This window comes from Vanellus vanellus (genome assembly GCF_965231255.1).
Source record: "Vanellus vanellus genome assembly, contig: HAP1_SCAFFOLD_1301, whole genome shotgun sequence".
NCBI classification, from domain to species: Eukaryota; Metazoa; Chordata; class Aves; order Charadriiformes; family Charadriidae; genus Vanellus; species Vanellus vanellus.
Window position 1 is genome coordinate 10,466 of NW_028128642.1, and position 20,700 is coordinate 31,165.

General features: G+C 63.1%; 1 protein-coding gene across 1 annotated transcript; it reads left to right on the forward strand.

Moving 5' to 3' along the window:
• Window positions 1-341: 341 nt before the first annotated feature.
• CACNA1F (calcium voltage-gated channel subunit alpha1 F) lies at window positions 342-18,142 on the forward strand (the record flags this gene model as incomplete). The annotated part of the gene is made up of 48 exons (XM_082500081.1): window positions 342-369; window positions 852-1,095; window positions 1,206-1,311; window positions 1,970-2,109; window positions 2,204-2,346; window positions 2,432-2,584; window positions 3,337-3,533; window positions 3,801-3,904; window positions 3,996-4,153; window positions 4,237-4,320; window positions 4,449-4,536; window positions 5,067-5,093; window positions 5,279-5,439; window positions 5,550-5,775; window positions 5,870-6,077; window positions 6,798-6,918; window positions 7,189-7,270; window positions 7,419-7,473; window positions 7,553-7,616; window positions 7,689-7,821; window positions 9,110-9,239; window positions 9,506-9,565; window positions 9,690-9,796; window positions 10,757-10,844; window positions 10,945-11,052; window positions 11,158-11,210; window positions 11,691-11,837; window positions 11,964-12,165; window positions 12,269-12,427; window positions 12,519-12,629; window positions 12,758-12,841; window positions 13,024-13,044; window positions 13,152-13,280; window positions 13,387-13,452; window positions 13,584-13,675; window positions 14,598-14,757; window positions 14,962-15,089; window positions 15,216-15,312; window positions 15,405-15,507; window positions 15,621-15,722; window positions 15,835-15,965; window positions 16,072-16,191; window positions 16,273-16,391; window positions 16,492-16,617; window positions 16,710-16,870; window positions 17,273-17,376; window positions 17,474-17,749; window positions 17,838-18,142. The coding sequence occupies 48 exons, from the start codon at window positions 342-344 to the stop codon at window positions 18,096-18,098; spliced, it is 5,967 nt and encodes a 1,988-aa protein (XP_082356207.1). The 3' UTR covers window positions 18,099-18,142.
• Between the last annotated feature and the right edge of the window lie 2,558 nt (window positions 18,143-20,700).

A 20,700-nucleotide genomic window follows, 5' to 3' on the forward strand; every position in this document is an offset into this window, starting at 1 on the left:
GGCCCGGGACCTACCCCAGCACCCACAGAACCCCCTGAACACCCCTAACCCCCCCCTATATACCCCCTCCCCCCAAATATCTCCCACCCCCAAGTATCCACCCCCTCCAAAATCCCCTCACTCTCCTCAGATACACCCTATATATCCCCTAAATGCCCCCAAACCCCAACAGGTCCCCCAAATCCCCCTGAAAGTCCCTCAGAACATCCGAACACCCTCTCCTGGCTCTGTAGATACCCTTAAGGTACCCCAATTCCACCAGACACCCCTAAAATACTCCCCCCCAATCTCCTACAGGTACCCCCTGACCTCCAGAAACAACCCCCTGGACGCCTTTTGCCATGTCGGAGTCGGAGGAGAACGGAGAGGGTGAGTCCGGGGGCAAAATATGGGGGTCCTTGGAAAGAAGAAGTGGGTATTTAGGGGGGGGGGGGTCGTCTCTGATGAGATATGGGGGTCCCCAAGAGTACGGGGGGGGGCAATGAGATACGGCGGTCCCAAATGAGATGGGGGGGGGGGGGAAGGGGGTGTCCCTGGTTGATGGGATGTGGGTCTTCAGGGGTGGCCCCCCTGTGTCCAGGGGGGGATGGGGAGGGGGGATGGGGTTCAGGAGGGTTTGGGGGGGTCTCAGAAGGGATCCTCGGGAAGAAGTGAGGGCTCAAAGGGGGGGGTCACAATGAGATATGGAGGGGGGGTCCCCGTTCTATGGAATGTGGGTGTTCAGGGGTGGTCCCTATGTGTCCGGGGGGGCCGGGGTTGGGGGGCTTTGGGGGAGAGGTGGTTCAGGGGGGTTTGGGGGGCTCCAGGAGGGGTTTGGGGGGGTCCTTGACCGTATCCCCTCCCCCCTTCAGGCCCCCCCAAGGGGCTGCCGTCCTTCACCGAGGCCATGGGTCAGCCCTTGGGGTGGCCGGTAGGGGAAAGCAACGGGGGTCCGGCAGGCGGAGGGACCCCCCCGGGTCAACGTCACCGACGTCCCCCCCACACCAAACACAAGGGTCAGGGCTCCGGGGGGGTCCACCGCTCCCCCCGCGCCCTCTTCTGCCTCCGCCTCAACAACCCCATCCGCCGGGCGGCCATCAGCATCGTGGAGTGGAAGTGAGTGGGGGGTTTTTTTGGGGGGCGGCAGTGGATTGGGGGGGGGGGGCACGAGACTGTGGGGAGCAGCCCCCCCCCCCCTATGCTTTCTCCCCCCCTTTGCCTTCCAGACCCTTCGACATCCTCATCCTCGCCACCATCTTCGCCAACTGCGTGGCCCTGGGGGTCTACATCCCCTTCCCCGAGGATGACTCCAACGCCGCCAACCACAACCTGGTGAGCACCCCCAATTTCCCTTCGTCCCCCTCCCCCCCCCCCCCAAAAAAGAGGGGGCACCCCCATTCTTTCACCAGTCCTTAACTGGTCCCAGTCAGCTGCTGGTTTAACTCGTTAAGAGACAACGTCGCCACTTAACGAAGGGAATGTGGGGGTTTCCCCTCGGTGGGGATTGTTGGGGTGTCTGTGGGGTGAAGAGGGGGTGTCTGGGAGGGGACATTTTGGGGGAGGGGGGTGTCTGTGGGGTGGCAGAGTGTCACCCGATGGGTCCCCCGAAGCGCGTACCACACGTGTCCCCCCGGCACACGCGTGTGCCGTTGCCTTAAGCCGCTTACCCGGCGCCGGGGTGGGCGCTAATCCCGGCTTAGCCGATCCCGAATGCCTGGGTGCCGGGAGAAGGGGATGCTGGGAAGGGTTTTGGGGGGGTGGGGGGTGTCCCCAAATGCCACCGACCCTTGTCCCTGAGGAGAAGGGGAGGCGGGGAAGGGTGGTGGGACACCGGCGTGGGTGGTGGCCCCAGATGTCCTCATCCCCTGGGAGAAGGGGGGGCTGGGACACCCCACCGAGCCCCTGAGGGGGGGGTTATGGGGGTGGGACATCCCTGAGTCCCGTCCCCCCCCCAATTCCCCCCCTTTAACCCCCCCCCCCCCACTTCCAGGAACAAGTGGAGTACGTCTTCCTCATCATCTTCACGGTGGAGACCTTCCTGAAGATCATCGCCTACGGGCTGGTCCTGCACCCCAGCGCCTACATCCGCAATGGCTGGAACCTCCTCGACTTCGTCATCGTCATCGTGGGGTGAGGAATTGTCCCCGAGGGAGGGGGGAAACGGTCAAGTGACCCCCACCCCCCCCCCCCAACCCCTCTTCCTTCCTCAAAATCTCCCCCTCAGGCTCTTCAGCGTCATCCTGGAACAGGCGTCCCACAAACCCGGCGAAGCCCACCACATGAGCGGCAAACCGGGGGGTTTCGACGTCAAAGCCCTGCGCGCCTTCCGCGTCCTCCGGCCCCTCCGCCTCGTCTCCGGCGTCCCCAGTGAGATCGCTTTTGGGGGGAATATCACGGTTTTTGCCCACCCCACCCCGGTCAGCCCCTCCTTCCTCCTCTTCTCCCCTCGCAGGTCTCCACATCGTCCTCAACTCCATCATGAAGGCCATGGTGCCGCTGCTGCACATCGCCCTCCTCGTCCTCTTCGTCATCATCATCTACGCCATCATCGGCCTCGAGCTCTTCATCGGCCGCATGCACAAGACCTGTTTCTTCATCGGATCCGGTAAAAAGAGGGGAGGGGGACACACACACCGCACCGTGTCCCTTCCCCCCCCCCCCTTCCCCCCCCAGCGGACCCCCCCTGAGGAATCGGGAGTCCCTCACTGAAAGGCATTTGGGGGTCCCGTGCTCTGAGTTCCCCCCTCCCCCCGAGTGACACCCCAGGAGGGGCACTTGGACCCCCCCCGAAACCTTCAGACACTCCTTCGGGTCTCCCAAACTCCCTCAGGACCCCCTCCTGCCCCCCAAGTGACATCCCAGGGGGGGCACTTGCCCCCCCCCCCCCCCAACACCCTGAGACCCCCTCTTACAGGCCCAGAGCCCCCCCACCCCCCCCCAAACCCTGAGACACCCCCCCAGGACCCCCCCCAACCCCAGCGACACCCCAGCAAAGGCACTTGGGGCACCCCGACCCCCCCCCCCCCCCCAATTAGAGGCCCTGAGACCCCCTCCAGGACCCCCACAGTGACCCCCCAGCTAAGGCAGTTGCCCCCCCAACACCCTGTGGCCCCCCCAAACCCTGACCCCCTCCCTTAGACCCTCTGAACCCCCCCATGACCCAACGTCCCCCCCCCGCACCCCAATTTTGTCCCCTCCATCCTTCTGCTCACCAGCATCCCCCATAACACCCCGCCACCCCCCCCCGTAACACCCCACAACCCCTCCAAAACCCCATTTTAGGGGTGCTGCCCCCCCCCCCCCCAGCCCCAAGCATAATTTTGGGGGTGGTGTGTGTCCCCCCTCCCCCCCCCCCAGACCTGGAGTCGGAGGACGACCCCTCCCCGTGCGCTTTTTCGGGGCACGGCCGCGCCTGTCTGCAGAACAACACCGAGTGCCGCGGCCGCTGGGAGGGACCCAACGGCGGCATCACCAACTTCGACAACTTCTTCTTCGCCATGCTCACCGTCTTCCAGTGCATCACCATGGAGGGCTGGACCGACGTCCTCTACTGGGTGAGCCCCCCCCCTCCCAAAAATCCTGTTAACACTCCCTCCCCCCCCCCCCAAAATCTCTCCACCCCTCTCTTCCCTCCTTCAGCCCCCTAAAATCCTCACCGGGGCGCACTGCGCCGACGGGGCGTCACTCACATCACCCCACGCGCCGCTGAGGGGTGGATTTAGGGATTTAGGGTGTCCCCCACCACCACCACAACCCCCCCCCTTAACGCCGCGTCACCCCAAAATCTGCCCCGCCCCCTCCGTGTCACCCCCTCCCCACAGATGCAGGACGCGATGGGTCACGAGCTGCCCTGGATTTACTTCGTCAGCCTCGTCATCTTCGGCTCCTTCTTCGTCCTCAACTTGGTGTTGGGGGTGCTGAGCGGGTGAGGGCATCGTTAGCGTGTCGTTAGCGTGTCGTTAGCGTGTCAGGAGGGTGCGTCACGCATGTCTGCCCCCGCCCCCCCTCCCCAAAAGGGAATTCTCCAAGGAGCGTGAGAAGGCGAAGGCCCGCGGAGACTTCCAGAAGCTGAGGGAGAAGCAGCAGCTGGAGGAAGATCTCCGGGGCTACATGGACTGGATCACCCAGGCCGAGCTGGAGGGCGACGAGGACGAAGGGGAACACGAGAAGCACCGTAAGCGCTTGGGGACACCCCACCCCCCCCAAAAAAATATCCGCAGCGCCCCAAAACCTTTTCGGACCCCCCCAAACCCGCAGGTCTGACCGCCGAGGACCTCATGGGGAAGCGCAAACCGCGGCTGAAGTGGCTGCGACACGCCAGTCACTCCACCGACACCCACGGTAACGACCCCCCCCGGGGGTCCCCCCGATGTTGGGGTGCCGCGCGTGTGTGTGTGTGTGTGTGTGTGTGTGTGTGTGTGTGTGTGTCCCCTTCACCGCACAGCACTGACCTTTGACCCCCACCCCAGCCAGCCTGCCCGGCAGCGAGACCACCTCGGTGAACACCGAAACGGTGGGCGAGGAGGAGGCGCAACCCACCGCCTGTGACCGCTGCCTGTGGGTGATGAAATGGGGGGGGCCGCAACCCCCCCCACAGCCCCCCCAGACCCTCCTCGCCCCCCCCCCCAACCCCCCAGTACCTCCCACAGTCCCTGGGGACCCCCCTCTGCAGATCCCTGGGACCCCCAAACTGACCCTTAGAGCCCCCCCGGCTCCCTACAATCCTCCTGCCCCCCCCCCCCACTCCAGAGCCCAACACTGATGCTGAGACCCCCCCCACCGATCCCTGCCCCCCCCCCAGCACCCCAAAACTGACTCTGGGACCCCCCCCATCTCTCCAATATCTCTAAGCCCCCCCCCAGCACCCCAACACCCACCTCAGCACCCCTCTGCCCCCCACCCCCCCCCCATTGCCACAGGGACCCCTAAACCCCCCCCCCCCAGGACCCCAACACCCCTCTGAACCCCCCCCAGAGACCCCAAACACCCCCCCCCATGGCCACAGGGCACCCCGCTCCCCCTCATCTCTCCCTTCCCCCCCCCCCCCCCAATTTTGGGATAACTTTGCACTTTTCCCCCCTCCCCAGGGGCAAAATGGCGAAGACGAAATTCTGGTGAGTGGGGGGTGAAAAGTTGGGGGGGAGGGGGGCCCCCCCAAATCCTCCCCCACCTCCCACCTGACGTGGGTTCTCTGCAACCTCCCCCCATCTCCTCTCCCCAAAATACCACCATCCTCCTGTACCCCCGAAACCACCTGTATCCCCCCCCCCCCGCCCCAAATCCACCCCTCCCACTACAGCCGCCGCCTGCGCCGCCTGAACCGCCTGTGGCGCCGGCGCTGCCGCGGGGCGGTGAAATCCGTCTCCTTCTACTGGACCGTCCTCCTCTTGGTCTTCCTCAACACCCTCACCATCGCCTCCGAGCACCACGGCCAACCCCCGTGGCTCACCCAAACCCAAGGTACGACCCCTCCCCGAACCTTAACACCCCCAAATTTTATTTTTTTTTGGGAGGGGGGGTGTCCTTTAACACCTCCCAGACGCTTGGGTTCCCCCCCACCTCCTTAAAAGCTTACGCCAACAAGGCGCTGCTGTCGTTGTTCGCCGCCGAGATGGTGTTGAAGCTGTACGCCCTGGGCCCCGCCTGTTACTTCGCCAGTTTCTTCAACCGCTTCGACTGCTTCGTGGTGTGCGGCGGCGTGTTGGAGACGGCGCTGGTGGAACGGGGCGCCATGGAACCCCTGGGCATCTCCGTCCTGCGCTGCGTCCGCCTCCTCCGCGTCTTTAAAGTCACCAGGTGAGGGGGACAACCCGCCGTGACGCCGTCGACCCCCCCCCGCATCGGGTGGTCCTTTTTGCCGCTTCTCCCGGTAAGGGCGCTGTCCCCGTAGGCACTGGGCGTCGCTGAGCAACCTGGTGGGCTCTTTGTTGAACTCCATGAAGTCCATCGCTTCCCTCCTGCTCCTCCTCTTCCTCTTCATCATCATCTTCGCCCTGCTGGGCATGCAGCTCTTCGGGGGACGCTTCAGCTTCGACGAGACCCAGACCAAGCGCAGCACCTTCGACACCTTCCCGCAGGCGCTGCTCACCGTCTTCCAGGTACCCCCAGATCCAGCGAGGGGGGGAGGGGGGGGGACGACAGACCCCAAAATCCAGCAGTCCGACCCCAAAACCCAGCGGGGGGAGCCTGGAATCCAGGGGGGGGGACCCCAAAACCCGTGGAGGGCCCATGAAACCCCACGGAAGGCCCCTGAAACCCCGTGGAAGGACCCTGAAACCCCGTGGGGAGATCCCAAAAGCGGTGGGGAGACCCCAAAACCCATCGTGAGACCTCAAAACCCATTGGGAGACCCCAAAACCCATAGGGGGACCCTGAAATCCCATAGGGGGGGGGAACCCAAAATCCGTAGGGGACCTTGAGATCTGATGAGGTCCCCGAAAGCTTTGGGGAGATCCTAAGAAACGTGGGGGACCCCGAAAGCCGTGTGGGGACCTGGAAACCCAGGGGGACACCCCGAAACCTGTGGGGGAATCCAAAATCCATGGGGGGGTCCTGGAAACTCGGGGGGGGGGGACACCCCAAAACTCGGGGGGGGGAAACTCAAAACTCGGGGGGGGGACTCAAAATCTATGGGGGGGTCCCCAAAACCCCTGGGGAGACCCCAAATCCCGTCCCCTCACCGTCCCATAGTCACTCCGGGGCAGCGCTGCGCCCTGAGGGAGGAGGACGACTGGGAGGTGACGGTGTACTGGGAGCACTGGGAGGGGTGTACTGGGGTGGTGGTGGGGGACGCTGAGGTTTTGGGGTGACCCCCCCAGATCCTGACGGGGGAGGACTGGAACGCGGTGATGTACGACGGGATCATGGCCTACGGCGGCCCCGTCTTCCCCGGGATGCTCGTCTGCGTCTACTTCGTCATCCTCTTCATCTGCGGGAACTGTGCGTGGGCATACTGGGAGGGACTGGGAGCGGGGAGCGGGGTAACTGGGAGGGACTGGGAGCGGGGTAACTGGGAGGGACTGGGAGCGGGGTAACTGGGAGGGACTGGGAGCGGGGTGACTGGGGAGGTGGTGTGGGGGAGGGCGGGAATGAGAAGTGGCGGCGGTGGGGAGGGGAGGGGGGGAGCGGGAGTGAACCCATGGAGAGAGGGGAAGCGGGAGGGCACTGGGAGGATACTGGGAGCACTGGTTAACCCGTTTCTCCCCGCAGACATCCTCCTCAACGTCTTCTTGGCCATCGCCGTCGACAATTTGGCCGACGGTGACAACATCAACTCGGGGGCCGATAAAAAGTGAGCCGGGACACCCGGGTCCCTTTTTTTTTTTGGGGGGGGGGGGTTGGGGGGTGACACTGGGACAACCGCGTCCTCTGCCTGACACCACCCCCCCCCCTTTTTTTTTTTTTGTGTGTTCCCCCCCCCAAAAAAAAAACAACCCCAGGGAGAAGGCGGGGGAGGCGGACGGCGGCGCGGGGAGTCAGGACGTGAGCGTGAAGGTGAGCGTGAGCGGGGGGTGCCCCCCCCAAAGCGCGCACCCCCCTTGCACACTCACCCCCCCCCCCCTCCCCCCCACAGGTTGAGGGGGATCAGCCGGAGGAGGAGGAGGAGGAGGAAGAGGAGGAGGAGGGGAGTGAGGAAGGTGAGCGTTACCTGTGCGGCCGTGGGGGGGGGGGGGTTCTGTGGGGGGTGACGGTGGCGGTGTCCCCTGCAGGTGACGAGGAGGCGGGGGGGGAGCGGGACAGTTTGGGGGGGCCCCGTCTGGAGCCGCTGGAGGACCCCCCCAAAACCAAAGTGGTGCCGATCCCCGAGGGCAGCGCCTTCTTCCTGCTGAGCAGCACCAACCCGTGAGGGGGGGGACTGGGAGCACTGGGAGGACTGGGGTGGGAGGGCGGGGGCTGAGGGGACAGGACACTGGGACTGGGGATGCAAACTGGGGGTACTGGGAGCACTGGGGTGGGAGGGCAGGGGCTGAGGGGACAGGACACTAGGATTGGGGATGCAAACTGGGAGGACTGGGAGCACTGGAGTAGGAGGGCTGGGGCTGAGAGGATGGGACACTGGGACTGGGGACGCAAACTGGGAGCACTGGGGTGGGAGGGCGGGGGCTGAGGGGATGGGACACTGGGATTGGGGATGCAAACTGGGGGTACTGGGAGCACTGGGGTGGGAGGGTGGGGGCTGAGGGGACAGGACACTGGGACTGGGGATGCAAACTGGGAGGACTGGGAGCACTGGGGTGGGAGGGCTGGGGCTGAGAGGATGGGACACTGGGACTGGGGACGCAAACTGGGAGCACTGGGATGGGAGGGCTGGGGCTGAGGGGACGGGACACTGGGATTGGGGATGCAAACTGGGAGGACTGGGAGTACTGGGGTGGGAGGGCTGGGGCTGAGGGGATGGGACACTGGGATTGGGGATGCAAACTGGTAGCACTGGGGTGGGAGGGCAGGGGCTGAGGGGACAGGACACTGGGATTGGGGATGCAAACTGGGAGGACTGGGAGCACTGGAGTAGGAGGGCTGGAGCTGAGAGGATGGGACACTGGGACTGGGGACACAAACTGGGAGCACTGGGATGGGAGGGCGGGGGCTGAGGGGATGGGACACTGGGATTGGGGATGCAAACGGGGAGGACTGGGAGCACTGGGGTGGGAGGGCTGGGGCTGAGGGGATGGGACACTGGGACTGGGGATGCAAACTGGGAGGACTGGGAGCACTGGGGTGGGAGGGCTGGGGCTGAGGGGACGGGACACTGGGATTGGGAACACAAACTGGGAGCGCTGGCCCCGGAGGAGCTGGGGCACTGGGAGGACTGGGGCTGGGGATACTGCAGGCCTGGGAGAACTGGGAGTGGGGATACTAAGAACACTGGGGGTACTGGGGACACTGTGGAGACTGGGAGCACAAACTGGGGCTACTGGGAGCACTGGGACTGGAAGGGTGAGGGGACTGGGGCCACTGGGAAGGCTGGGAGGATGGCACAGGGTGGGGACTGGGCAAACTGGAGGGAACTGGGACTAACTGGGATGGGGGAACCTTCCGCGGGGTGGGGTGGGGGGTGGGGTGGGGGGTGTGACCTGGGAGTGGTGGTAAACTGGGAGGGCGAGGGGAGTAACTGGGAGCACTGGTGCAGGCTGCGGGTGCGGTGCCACGCCCTCATCCACCACCACGTCTTCACCAACCTCATCCTCGTCTTCATCATCCTCAGCAGCGTCTCGTTGGCCGCCGAGGACCCCGTCCGCGCCCACTCCCCCCGCAACCACGTGGGATACTGGGCTGAACTGGGCCGAACTGGGAGGGGTGGGCGGTGGCGGGGGGGGGGGGGGGGGGTGAAGCAGAGCCACATGGGGGACACTGAGAATGGGCTCAGTGGGGGATAGAAATGGGAAGAACTGGGGGAGGGGGGTGTTGGGGGGGGGGGCGGGGGTTTGGGAGGGACTGGGGGGAACTGGGAGGAACTGGGGGGGGTCGGGGGGGGGTTGGGGGGTGTTGGGGTCACCCCCTTTCCCCCCCCCCTCCCCCCCTCCAGATTTTGGGTTACTTCGACTACGCCTTCACCTCCATCTTCACCGTGGAGATCCTGCTCAAGGTGCGCCGGGGGGGGGGGGAGGGGGGGGAGAAGGGGGTTTTGGGGGGGTCCTGAGGAAGGGGGAGGGGTGTCCCCGATTTTGGGGTTCACCCCCTCCCCTCTCCCCCCCCCGGCCCCCCCCCAGATGACGGCCTTCGGCGCCTTCCTGCACAAAGGCTCCTTCTGCCGCAACTGGTTCAACCTCCTCGACCTGCTGGTGGTCGGCGTCTCCCTCATCTCCTTCGGCATCCAGTGAGCTTGGGGGGGCGGGGGGGGGCACTGGGAGGCACTGGGAGCACTGATGGGGGCACTGGGAGGCATTGGGAGCACCACTGCGGGCACTGGGAGTGGCACTGGGGTCACTGGGAGGCACTGGGAGCACTGATGGGGGCAGTGGGAGGCATTGGGAGCACCACTGCGGGCACTGTGAATGGCACTGGGGTCACTGGGAGGCACTGGGAGCACTGATGGGGGCAGTGGGAGGCATTGGGAGCACCACTGCGGGCACTGGGAATGGCACTGGGGGCACTGGGAGGCACTGGGAGCACTGATGGGGGCAGTGGGAGGCATTGGGAGCTGCACTGGGAGTGGCACTGGGAGGCACTGGGATCACCCCTGGGGACACTGGAGGCACCACTGGGGGCAGTGGGAGGCACTGGGAGCACCAGTGGGGGCGGTGGGGGGCACTGGGGGCAGTGGGAGGTACTGAGAGTGGCACTGGGGGCACTGGGAGGCACCACTGGGGGCAGTGGGAGGCACTGGGAGGCACCACTGGGGGCAGTGGGAGGCACTGGGAGCGCCACTGGGGGCAGTGGGAGTGCAACTGAGGGAACTGGGAGGCACTGGGAGCCCTGATGGGGGCACTGGGAGCCCTGATGGGGGCACTGGGAGCACCAATGGGGCAGTGGGAGACACTGGGGGCACCACTGGGGGCAGTGTGAGTGCCACTGGGGGCACTGGGAACCACTGGGGTCTCTGGGATCACTGCTGGGGGCACTGGGAGGCACTGGGAGTGCCACGGGGGGAACTGGGAGGCACTGGGACCACCTCTGGGGGCAGTGGGAGTGCTGCTGGAGTCACTGGGAGGGTACAAGGAATGCCAGTGGGAGCGTTGCTGGGGGCAGTGGGAGCGTGACTGGGAGAACTGGGAGCGTGACTGGGAGAACTGGGAGCGTGACTGGGAGAACTGGGAGCACTGTTGTCCCGCGGCAGCTCCAGCGCCATCTCGGTGGTGAAGATCCTGCGGGTGCTGCGCGTCCTGCGCCCGCTGCGAGCCATCAACCGCGCCAAGGGCCTCAAGGTGCCGCACTGGGGGGCACTGGGGAGCACTGGGAGGGGGTACTGGGGGGGGGGGCGGGGCTGACCCCCCCCCCCGTGTCCCGTCCCCCCCCCCCCCCCAGCACGTGGTGCAGTGCGTCTTCGTGGCCATCCGCACCATCGGCAACATCATGATCGTCACCACTCTGCTACAGTTCATGTTCGCCTGTATCGGGGTGCAGCTCTTCAAGGTGGGGGGGGGGGGACACCCTCACACCCCCACCCCCCCCCCAACCCCCCACGGGGGGGGATGGGGACCCCCTGACCCCCCCCCCCCCCCCCCTTCCTTTCCCCAGGGCAAGTTCTACAGCTGCACCGACGAGGCCAAACACACGCCGGGGGAGTGCAAGTGCGTCACACGCTCACGCTCACAGGCGGCACCGGGGGAGTGGGGGCGGAGGGGGAGTGTGAGCGTGAGTGTGAGTGTGAGCGCAGGCTGAGTGCGTGAGCGCGGGGTGAGTGTGAGTACAGGGTGAGTGTGAGTGTAAGCACGGGCTGTGAGTGTTGAGTGAGTACGAGTGTGGGTTGTCGGTGTGAGCGTGTGTGGCTGAAGGTTGTGAGCGCGGGTTGAGTGCGGTCTTGAGGGTGAGTGTGAGTGAGGCGAGTGTGGGTGTGAGCGCAGGGTGAGTGTGACCGTGGGGTGAGTGTGAGTACGGGGTGAGCGTGAGCGGTTTCCTCTTCGCGCAGTGCGATGGTGGGCTGTGCCTGTCCCTGTCCCCGCGGTGTCCCCGCGTGTCCCCTGCCGCGCTGGCGGTGCCGGGGTGTGAGTGTGTGTGTGTGTGTCACCCGTCCCGGCTGTCCCCGACGTGCCCCCTCCCCCCCCCCCCAGGGGCACCTTCCTGGTGTACAAGGACGGGGACGTCTCCCACCCGTCGGTGCGCGAGCGCCTGTGGCACAACAGCGACTTCAACTTCGACAACGTGCTGGCGGGCATGATGGCGCTCTTCACCGTCTCCACCTTCGAGGGGTGGCCCGCGTGAGTCCCTGGGGGGTGGGGGGGACACGGGGGGGGGGGGTGTGTGTGACAACGACACCCCCACCTCACCGACCGCCGCGCGTGGTGTGTGTGTGTGTGTGTGTGTGTGTGTGTGTGCGCGCGCAGGCTGCTGTACAAGGCCATCGACGCCAACGCCGAGGACCAGGGCCCCATCTACAACTACCGGGTGGAGATCTCCATCTTCTTCATCGTCTACATCATCGTCATCGCCTTCTTCATGATGAACATCTTCGTCGGTTTCGTCATCATCACCTTCCGGGCGCAGGGGGAGAGCGAGTACCGCAACTGCGAGCTGGACAAGAACCAGGTGACCGGGAGGGGGGGGGGGTTGGGACACGCACACACCTCGTCACCGACGCCGGGCGCGCTCTCCTGGGTGGCAGCCGGCTGTGTGTCCCCCCCCCCCGCAGCGGCAGTGCGTGGAGTACGCCCTGAAGGCGCAACCGTTGCGGCGTTACATCCCCAAGAACCGCACGCAGTACCGCGTCTGGGCCATGGTCAACTCCACCGCCTTCGAGTACATCATGTTCGTCCTCATCCTCCTCAACACCATCGCTCTGGCCGTGCAGGTGGGGGGTTGGGGACACTTGGGGACGCGGCGGGGGTCCGGGGGGACAATTAAGGACCCCCCGTGTCCCCCCCCACCACCACCCCTTAAAGCACTACGAGCAGTCCAAGCCCTTCAACTACGTGATGGACCTCCTCAACATGGTGTTCACGGGGCTCTTCACCGTGGAGATGGTGCTCAAAATCATCGCCTTCAAACCCCGGGTAGGCTCCCACGAGGGGGTGGGGGTGTCACACGAGGGGGTGGGGGTGTCGCACAAGGGGGGTGGGGGGGTGTCACACGCGGAAAGGGGGGGGGGGCCCCCCCTCACCCCTCGCCCCACCGCCTGCAGCACTACTTCTGCGACGCCTGGAACACCTTTGACGCCCTCATCGTGGTGGGCAGCGTGGTGGACATCGCCGTCACCGAGGTCAACGTGAGTCGCTTCCCCACCCCCACCCCACACACCCCCAGCCTCGTTCCCAGGGTTGGGGGAGGGGGTTGGGGGGAGGAGGAGGTTCCCAGACACCTCTGTGTGTGTGTCCCCTCGTGTCCATTGTTCTCATGTCCATCTGTCTGTCTCCATCCACCTCCATCTGCGGTGCCTGCGTGTGACAGAACGGGGGGCACGTTGGTGAGGTACGGGGAGGGGTGTCCTCGAGGGACCGGGGAGGGGGTGTAGAGGGGAGTTTTGGGGTGTCCCACCCCTCACCGTGTGTGTCCCGCCCCCCCCCCGTCACCGGCAGAGCTCGGAGGACAGTTCCCGCATCTCCATCACCTTCTTCCGCCTCTTCCGGGTGATGCGGCTGGTGAAGCTGCTCTCCAAGGGCGAGGGCATCCGCACTCTGCTCTGGACCTTCGTCAAGTCCTTCCAGGTGGGACAGTGGTGGGGAGGGGACACACACACACGGAGAGAGGGGGTGACACCGCGGGGAGGGGGTGGGTGGGGTGTGTGACACCCCCTCACCCCGTCTCCCGCAGGCTCTGCCCTACGTCGCCCTCCTCATCGCCATGATCTTCTTCATCTACGCCGTCATCGGCATGCAGGTGAGGAGGGGGCTCCTGCGAGCGCCGCGGCCCCTCCCCGGGGGAGGCGCGGGGTGTCACCGCAGTGTCCCCCTCCTCCACGCGTGTCCGTGTCCCCCACCCCCCCCTCCACGCGTGTCCCCACCCCACAGACCTTCGGGAAGGTGGCGCTGCAGGACGGGACCCAGATCAACCGCAACAACAACTTCCAGACCTTCCCCCAGGCCGTGCTGCTGCTCTTCAGGTGGGGCCACCGGGGGGGGGGACCCTATGGGGTCTGGAGGGGGGGGGGGAAAGAGGGGTGTCTCTGGGGTCCCTATAGGAGCCAGGCGGGGGCCCCCTATAGCATCTCTGGGCTCCCTATGGGATCTGGGGGCAGGACCCTTCAGGGTCTTTACGGTGGCTCCCTGAGATCCCTATAGAATCCCTATGGAATCCCTATGGGGTCCTTATAGAATCCCTATGGAACCCCTATACAATCCCTATGGGGTCCTTACAGAGTCCCTATGGGGTCCTTACAGAGTCCCTATGGGGTCCTTATAGAATCCCTATGGAATCCCTATACAATCCCTATGGGGTCCTTATAGAATCCCTATGGAACCCCTATACAATCCCTATGGGGTCCTTATAGAATCCCTATGGAACCCCTATACAATCCCTATGGGGTCCTTATAGAATCCCTATGGAACCCCTATACAATCCCTATGGGGTCCTTATAGAATCCCTATGGAACCCCTATACAATCCCTATGGGGTCCTTATAGAATCCCTATACAATCCCTATGGGGTCCTTATAGAATCCCTATGGAATCCCTATACAATCCCTATGGGGTCCTTATAGAATCCCTATGGGGTCCTTATAGAATCCCTATGGAATCCCTATACAATCCCTATGGGGTCCTTACAGAGTCCCTATGGGGTCCTTACAGAGTCCCTATGGGGTCCTTATAGAATCCCTATGGGGTCCTCGTGGGGGGTCTCACAGTCCCTACAGTGTCCCTGTGGGGTTCCTATAGGGCTCTCCTGAAGTCTGTGAGTCCCCACAGGAGACCTGTGCCACCTTCTATAGGGGCAAGAACCCTATAGAGTTGGGGGGGGGGGGGCTCTGCAGGAGCCCTATAGGGTCCGGAGGGGCCCTATAGGGTGGGGGTGTTGCGTGGGGCGCAGGTGCGCCACGGGGGAGGCGTGGCAGGAGATCATGCTGGCCAGCCTGCCGGGCAAGCGCTGCGACCCGGAGTCGGACGCGGGGCCCGGCGAGGAGTTCACCTGCGGCAGCAACTTCGCCATCGTCTACTTCATCAGCTTCTTCATGCTCTGCGCCTTCCTGGTGAGCCCCACGGCGGCACCGCCCCACGGCGGCACTGCCCCACAGCCCACCTCTCTGGTGGGTCCCCAAAACATCTCTCGGCCCTAAATCACCAGCAGTGGACCCGTAGCTCCTGCCCCATAGCAAAAACTCCTGCCCCACAGCAACAGCCCCGGAGGGGGAAGGGGGGGGGGGTCACACCCTGACCCCCACCTTTCCCCCCAGATCATCAACCTCTTTGTGGCCGTCATCATGGACAACTTTGACTACCTGACGCGGGACTGGTCCATCCTGGGCCCCCACCACCTCGACGAGTTCAAGCGCGTCTGGTCGGAGTACGACCCCGCCGCCAGGTCTGGCACCGTCACCCCCCGCCCGGGGGGACACCCCACCCCCGACCCCTCCCCCCCCAAAGGTGTCCGTCCACCCCACCCAAACGCTGTGACACACACACACACTCACACACACACACCCCCCAGGGGCCGCATCAAGCACCTGGATGTGGTGACGCTGCTGCGCCGCATCCAGCCCCCGCTGGGCTTCGGGAAGCTCTGCCCGCACCGCGTGGCCTGCAAGGTCAGCCGGGCTCCTGGCGGGGGGAGGAGGGCGGGAATTTGGGGGAGGGGGGGCTTCATGCGTGTCCCCCATCCTCTCCCCGTCCCCCCCAGCGTTTGGTGGCCATGAATATGCCGCTCAATTCGGACGGGACGGTGACCTTCAACGCCACCCTCTTCGCACTGGTGCGCACCTCCCTCAAGATCAAGACGGAAGGTTGGGACGTGGGGTGGGGGGTGTGACACCCCAACCGAGGGGTGTGTGACGGGGTGGGGGACACCTCCCCCCCCCCCCCCAATTCCCTGCTGTGTCCCTGTCCCTGTCCGCAGGGAACTTGGACGTGGCCAACAAGGAGCTGCGGGCGGTGGTGAAGAAGATCTGGAAGAGGACGAAGCCCAAACTGCTGGACGAGGTCATCCCCCCGCCCGAGGGTGAGGGAGTGGCCCCTGTCCCCTGCCACACCCCTCGGGGACACAGGGTGACACCCCCCCACCCCCCACCCCCTGACCATGCTGTCTCCTATTTCCCCCCCCCCCCCTCCAGAGGAGGAGGTCACCGTGGGCAAGTTCTACGCCACCTTCCTCATCCAGGACTATTTCCGCAAGTTCCGGCGGCGGAAGGAGCGGGGGATGTTGGGGCCCAACGCCGGCCCCAGCAACGAGTGTGCCCTGCAGGTGGGTGGGGGAGGGGTGGGGCTGTGGGGGAAGGGGGGGGGGGGGTGTCACTGCTGTGACACACACACCCCCCCCCCGTCCCGTGCCCCTCCCCCCCCCCCCCCAGGCCGGGCTGCAGACGCTGCAGGCGCTGGGCCCCGAAATGCGGCGGGCGCTGAGCTGCGACCTGGAGGGTGAGGAGGGTCCCAACGCCACCCGGGAGGAAGAACAACAGCTGACCTATGCCGTAAGCCCCGCGGGCCACGCCCACCCGGCCACACCCTGCCACTAAGGCCACACCCACCCAGCCACACCCTTCTGTTCACAGGCCCCTGAGACGCTGTACGGCTCCGCCCCCAGTCCCCCACCTGCCCCCAGCCCCGCCCCCACCGAGGGGGAGGACCCAGCACCCCTTCCCCACATCGGCACCCACCGCCTGGGCAGCAGGTAGGACGGACAGACAGACGGGGACACACACACACAACACACACACACACACACGCACGCTGTGGGGTGGATATGTGGGTCCTCATGGCCCTGTGTGCAGGCGGCGCTCGGAGGAAGGGGGGCAGGAGGAGGCGGCCCCGCCCGAGGACGGGGAGGAGCAGGGGGACGGCAGCCACGAAGAGGAGCTGGAGGCCCCGGCCCCCCGCCACCGCTGGGGCGGGGACAGGTACCCCCACAGCCCTGTCCCCGGGGTGTGGGGTGAGGTGGGATGGGGTCCCCTAACGCCTTCTTGTCCCCCCCCCCCTTCCTCCCCGCCAGGCCGCTGGGGACCCTGCCTGCCCCCCAGCCCCCGCGCTGGGCCGGGGAGGGGCCGCGGGGGGGGTCGCTGCCGCTGCCCCCCCGCCACTTCGCCCTCCACAACGGCGCCCTGGAAGGGCAGCAGCTCAAGAGGCGCCGGCTCCTGCCCCCCACCCCCGCCGGTAGGGGCGGGGCCTGCAAAGAGGGGGCGGGGCTTGTGGGGAGGGGTCTTGCGGGGTGGCAGGGTTTATTGAGGACAGTGTTAGAGAGGGGCGGGGCTTATGGGGAGAGAGCAGGGCTTAGGGGGAGGGGCTTACAACGAAGGTGGGGTTATGGGAAGGGTGTGGCTCACAGATTGTTGCTGAATGGGGAGAGCTGGGCTTATGGGGTGGGGTTTAGTGGGAGGGGGCGGGGCTTCTGGGGAGGGGTTTGCAGAGGCATGGCCCAGTGGGTGTGGCTTGTTCCTCGGGGCGGGGCTCACAGAAGGTGCGGGGTTAAGAAAGCCGTGTTTGCAGAGGGGCGGGGCTTGTGGGGAAGGGTATGCGGGGAGGTGTGGCTTACGGAGGGGGCGGGGCTTACCGCAGGTCGGAAGCCCTCCTTCACCATCCAGTGCCTGCGGCGCCAGGGCAGCTGCGAGGACGAGCCCATCCCGGGCACCTACAACCCCTCGGGCCCCGCCCGGGCCCAGGTACCACCACTCCGCGTGACACATGGCACAGACAGGCGTGTCACCCCCCATCCTACACACACACACACACTCTGACATACTCCTCCGCTCCCCGCAGGGCTACGGCAGCTCCGAGACCTGGCGCCTGGGGGGCTCCACGCAGGCCTGGGCCACCGCCGCCCCCACCCGCGGCCACGTCCTCTACGCCCCCCTCATCCTGGTGGAGGGGGGGCCGCCGCCGGCGGCGGGAGGGGGGGGCGGCGGCGGCAGCAGCCTCCCCCCGCTCTCCCGCTGGTTGCTGGGGGAGCGCGGCGCCCCCGGCCCCCTCCGCCTGCGGCCCTGCGGCCCCAGGGAGGCGCTGGGCCGCGGCTCGGCCGACAGCCTGGTGGAAGCCGTGAGTGCACAGGGAAAGGGATGGCGGGGGGGGGCGGTGTCACACCCCGTCCCCCGTGTCAGCTGTGTCGTGTGTCCCCCCCCCTCAGGTGCTCATCTCGGAGGGACTGGGGCTGTTCGCCCGCGACCCCAAGTTCGTGGCCGTGGCCAAACGCGAGATCGCCGACGCTTGCGACATGACGATGGACGAGATGGAGAGCGCGGCCGCCGACCTGCTGACCCGCCGGCGGCCCCCGCCCCCCGCCCCCGCCCCCGCCTCCGCCGCCGTCTACAGCGACGAGGAGCCGCTGCGGCCGCCGGCCGAGGAGGAGCTGGCGGACGAGATGGCGTGCGTGCGGGGCGGGCCGTAGGCGGGCGCGGAGCGGGCGGGGAATTCGTCACAGGAATAAAACAAAAGAAGGTCGTTGGTTCGTCGTTTGTTGTCTTTTTTTCCCCCAGCAAAATAAAGAGCGGTTGGTTCTTCCTTGAAAGTAAGGAGGGGGTTAACGCAAAAAAAGGGAGGGGTTTTCCTCAAAATAAGGAGGGGTTTACCTCAGAAAAGGGAAGGGCTTACCTCAAAAGAGGGGGTTTACCTCAAAAGAGGGGGATTACCTCAGAAAAAGGGAGGGGTTTACCTCAAAAAAGGGGGTTTACCTCAAAAGAGGGGGATTACCTCAGAAAAAGGGAGGGGTTTACCTCAAAAGAGGGGGTTTACCTCAAAGAAAGGGAGGGGTGTACCTCAGAAATAGGAGGGTTTTGCCTCAAAAAAGGCAATTTTTTTCCCTCAAAATAAAGGAGGAGGGGTTTACCTCAGAAAAGGGATGAGTTTACCTCAAAAAAAACGAGGGGTTTACCTCAAAAAAGGGGTTTTACCTCAAAAAAAGGGAGGGGTGTACCTCAAAAAGAGGAGGGTTTTACCTCCAAAAAAGGCAGGTTTTTTTTTTCCCCTCAAAATAAAGGAGGGGTTTACCTCAGAAAAGGGGGATTACCTCAAAAAAAGGGGATTACCTCAAAAAAAGGGGATTACCTCAAAAAAAGGGGATTACCTCAAAAAAAATGAGGGGTTTACCTCAAAAAAAATGAGGGGTTTACCTCAAAAAAAGGGGTTTGCCTCAAAAAGAGGGATGTACCTCAAAATTAGGAGGATTCTACCTCAAAAAAAAAAAAAGGCAGCTTCTTTTTCCCCTCAAAATAAAGGAGGGGTTTACCTCAAAAAAAATGAGGGTTTTTTTCCTCAAAAGGGGGCAGGTTTTTCCTCCAAAAAAAAGTTTTCCTCAAAAAAGGGAGGTTTTAACCTCAAAAAAAGGAGGGGTTTTACCTTAAAAGAGTTTTACCTCAAAAAAAGGGAGGGCTTTACCTCAAAAAAATCGGAAAGTTTTTCCTCAAAAAAATCGGAAAGTTTTTCCTCAAAAAAATCGGAAAGTTTTTCCTCAAAAAAATCGGAAAGTTTTTCCTCAAAAAAATCGGAAAGTTTTTCCTCAAAAAAATCGGAAAGTTTTACCTCAAAAAAGGGAGGGCTTTACCTCAAAAAAAGAGGAGTTTTCCTCAAAAAATAGGAGGGTTTTAACCTCAAAAAAGTGACGTTTTACCTCAAAAAAGCGACGTTTTACCTCAAAAAAGCGACGTTTTACCTCAAAAAAGCGACAGGATTACCGCAAAAAAAAAAAGGGCATCTTTTTTTCCTCAAAAAAAGGAGGGATTTAGCTCAAAAAAAGAAGAGTTTTACATCAAAAAAGGGAAGGTTTCGCCTTAAAAAAAAACAACAAAAAAACAAAAAAAAACCCCCAAAAAAACTTAAAACCTCAGAAAAAAAAGGGGGTACCTCAAAAAAGGTGGGATTTTTTTCCACAGGAAAAGGGACACTTACCTCGGGGGGGGGGGGGGGGGAGTTCCTCAAAAAAATGTTTCTCATTTACCTCAAAAAAAAAGGAGGGCTTCTCCTAAAAATAATAATAAAAAAAAAGTTTTTCCTGAAAAAAAAGAAGGGGAGATCCTCAAAAAAGAGGAGAGGTTTCACATTAAAAAAAAAAGGAGGGAGAGGTTTACCTCAAAAATAAAAAGTTTTACCTCAGGACAAAGGGATATTTACCACACAGAGAGGGATTTTACATCAGGAAAAAGGATTTTTTTTACCTCAGAAACAGGAACTTTTACCTTATAGAGAAGGGGTTTACCACAGGCAGTAACAGTTTTTACACCAGAAAATGGGGGGGTTTACTTCATGAAAGGTAAATTTTACTTCACAGAGGAGGGTTTTAGCTCAAAAAAAGGAGGTTTTTACCTCAAGACAGACAGATTTACCATAGGGAAGGGAATTTTCCCCCAGTACACGGAGTTTTTACCTCAGGAAAGGTAAACCTTACCTTGCACAGAAGGGTTTTTACCTCAGAAAAGGGGTGTTTTACCGCAGGGAGGAAGGCTTTACTTCAAGAAAGGGCATTTTTACCTCAAAAAAGGTTAAGTTTATCTCACAGAAGAGGGCTTTACCTCAGGAAAGAGGCTTTTTCACCTCAAGGAGGTAGATTTTACCTCAGAAAAGGAGATTTTACCTCAAGGAGAGGATTTTTCACCTGAAGGAGGTGGATTTTACCTCAGAAAAGGGGATTTTACCTCAGGGAAAAGGATTTTACCTCAGAAAATGCGATTTTTACCTCAAGAAAGGTGGATTTTTACCTGATGGAAGATATTTTTACCTCCGGGCAGCGTGAGGAAGAGGAGGGAATCCCTCCAGACTTATCTCAGCCGAGGAACCGGTGGACCCCCGGACGGGCGCGACCTGTGAGGGGCGCCACCTCGCGCCGCCACCACCACCTGCCCGGAACTTCGCCCCTCCCCGCTCGCCCATTGGCGGAGAGCGCAGCCAATGGCGAAGCGCCTCCGTGCGCAGTGCCCGCTCGCGCGCGGCGCATGCGCAGTCCCCGCGGCGCAGGTAAGGCCGCGGGGTGCGCCCCCCGTCACCCACATCCCTTTTAG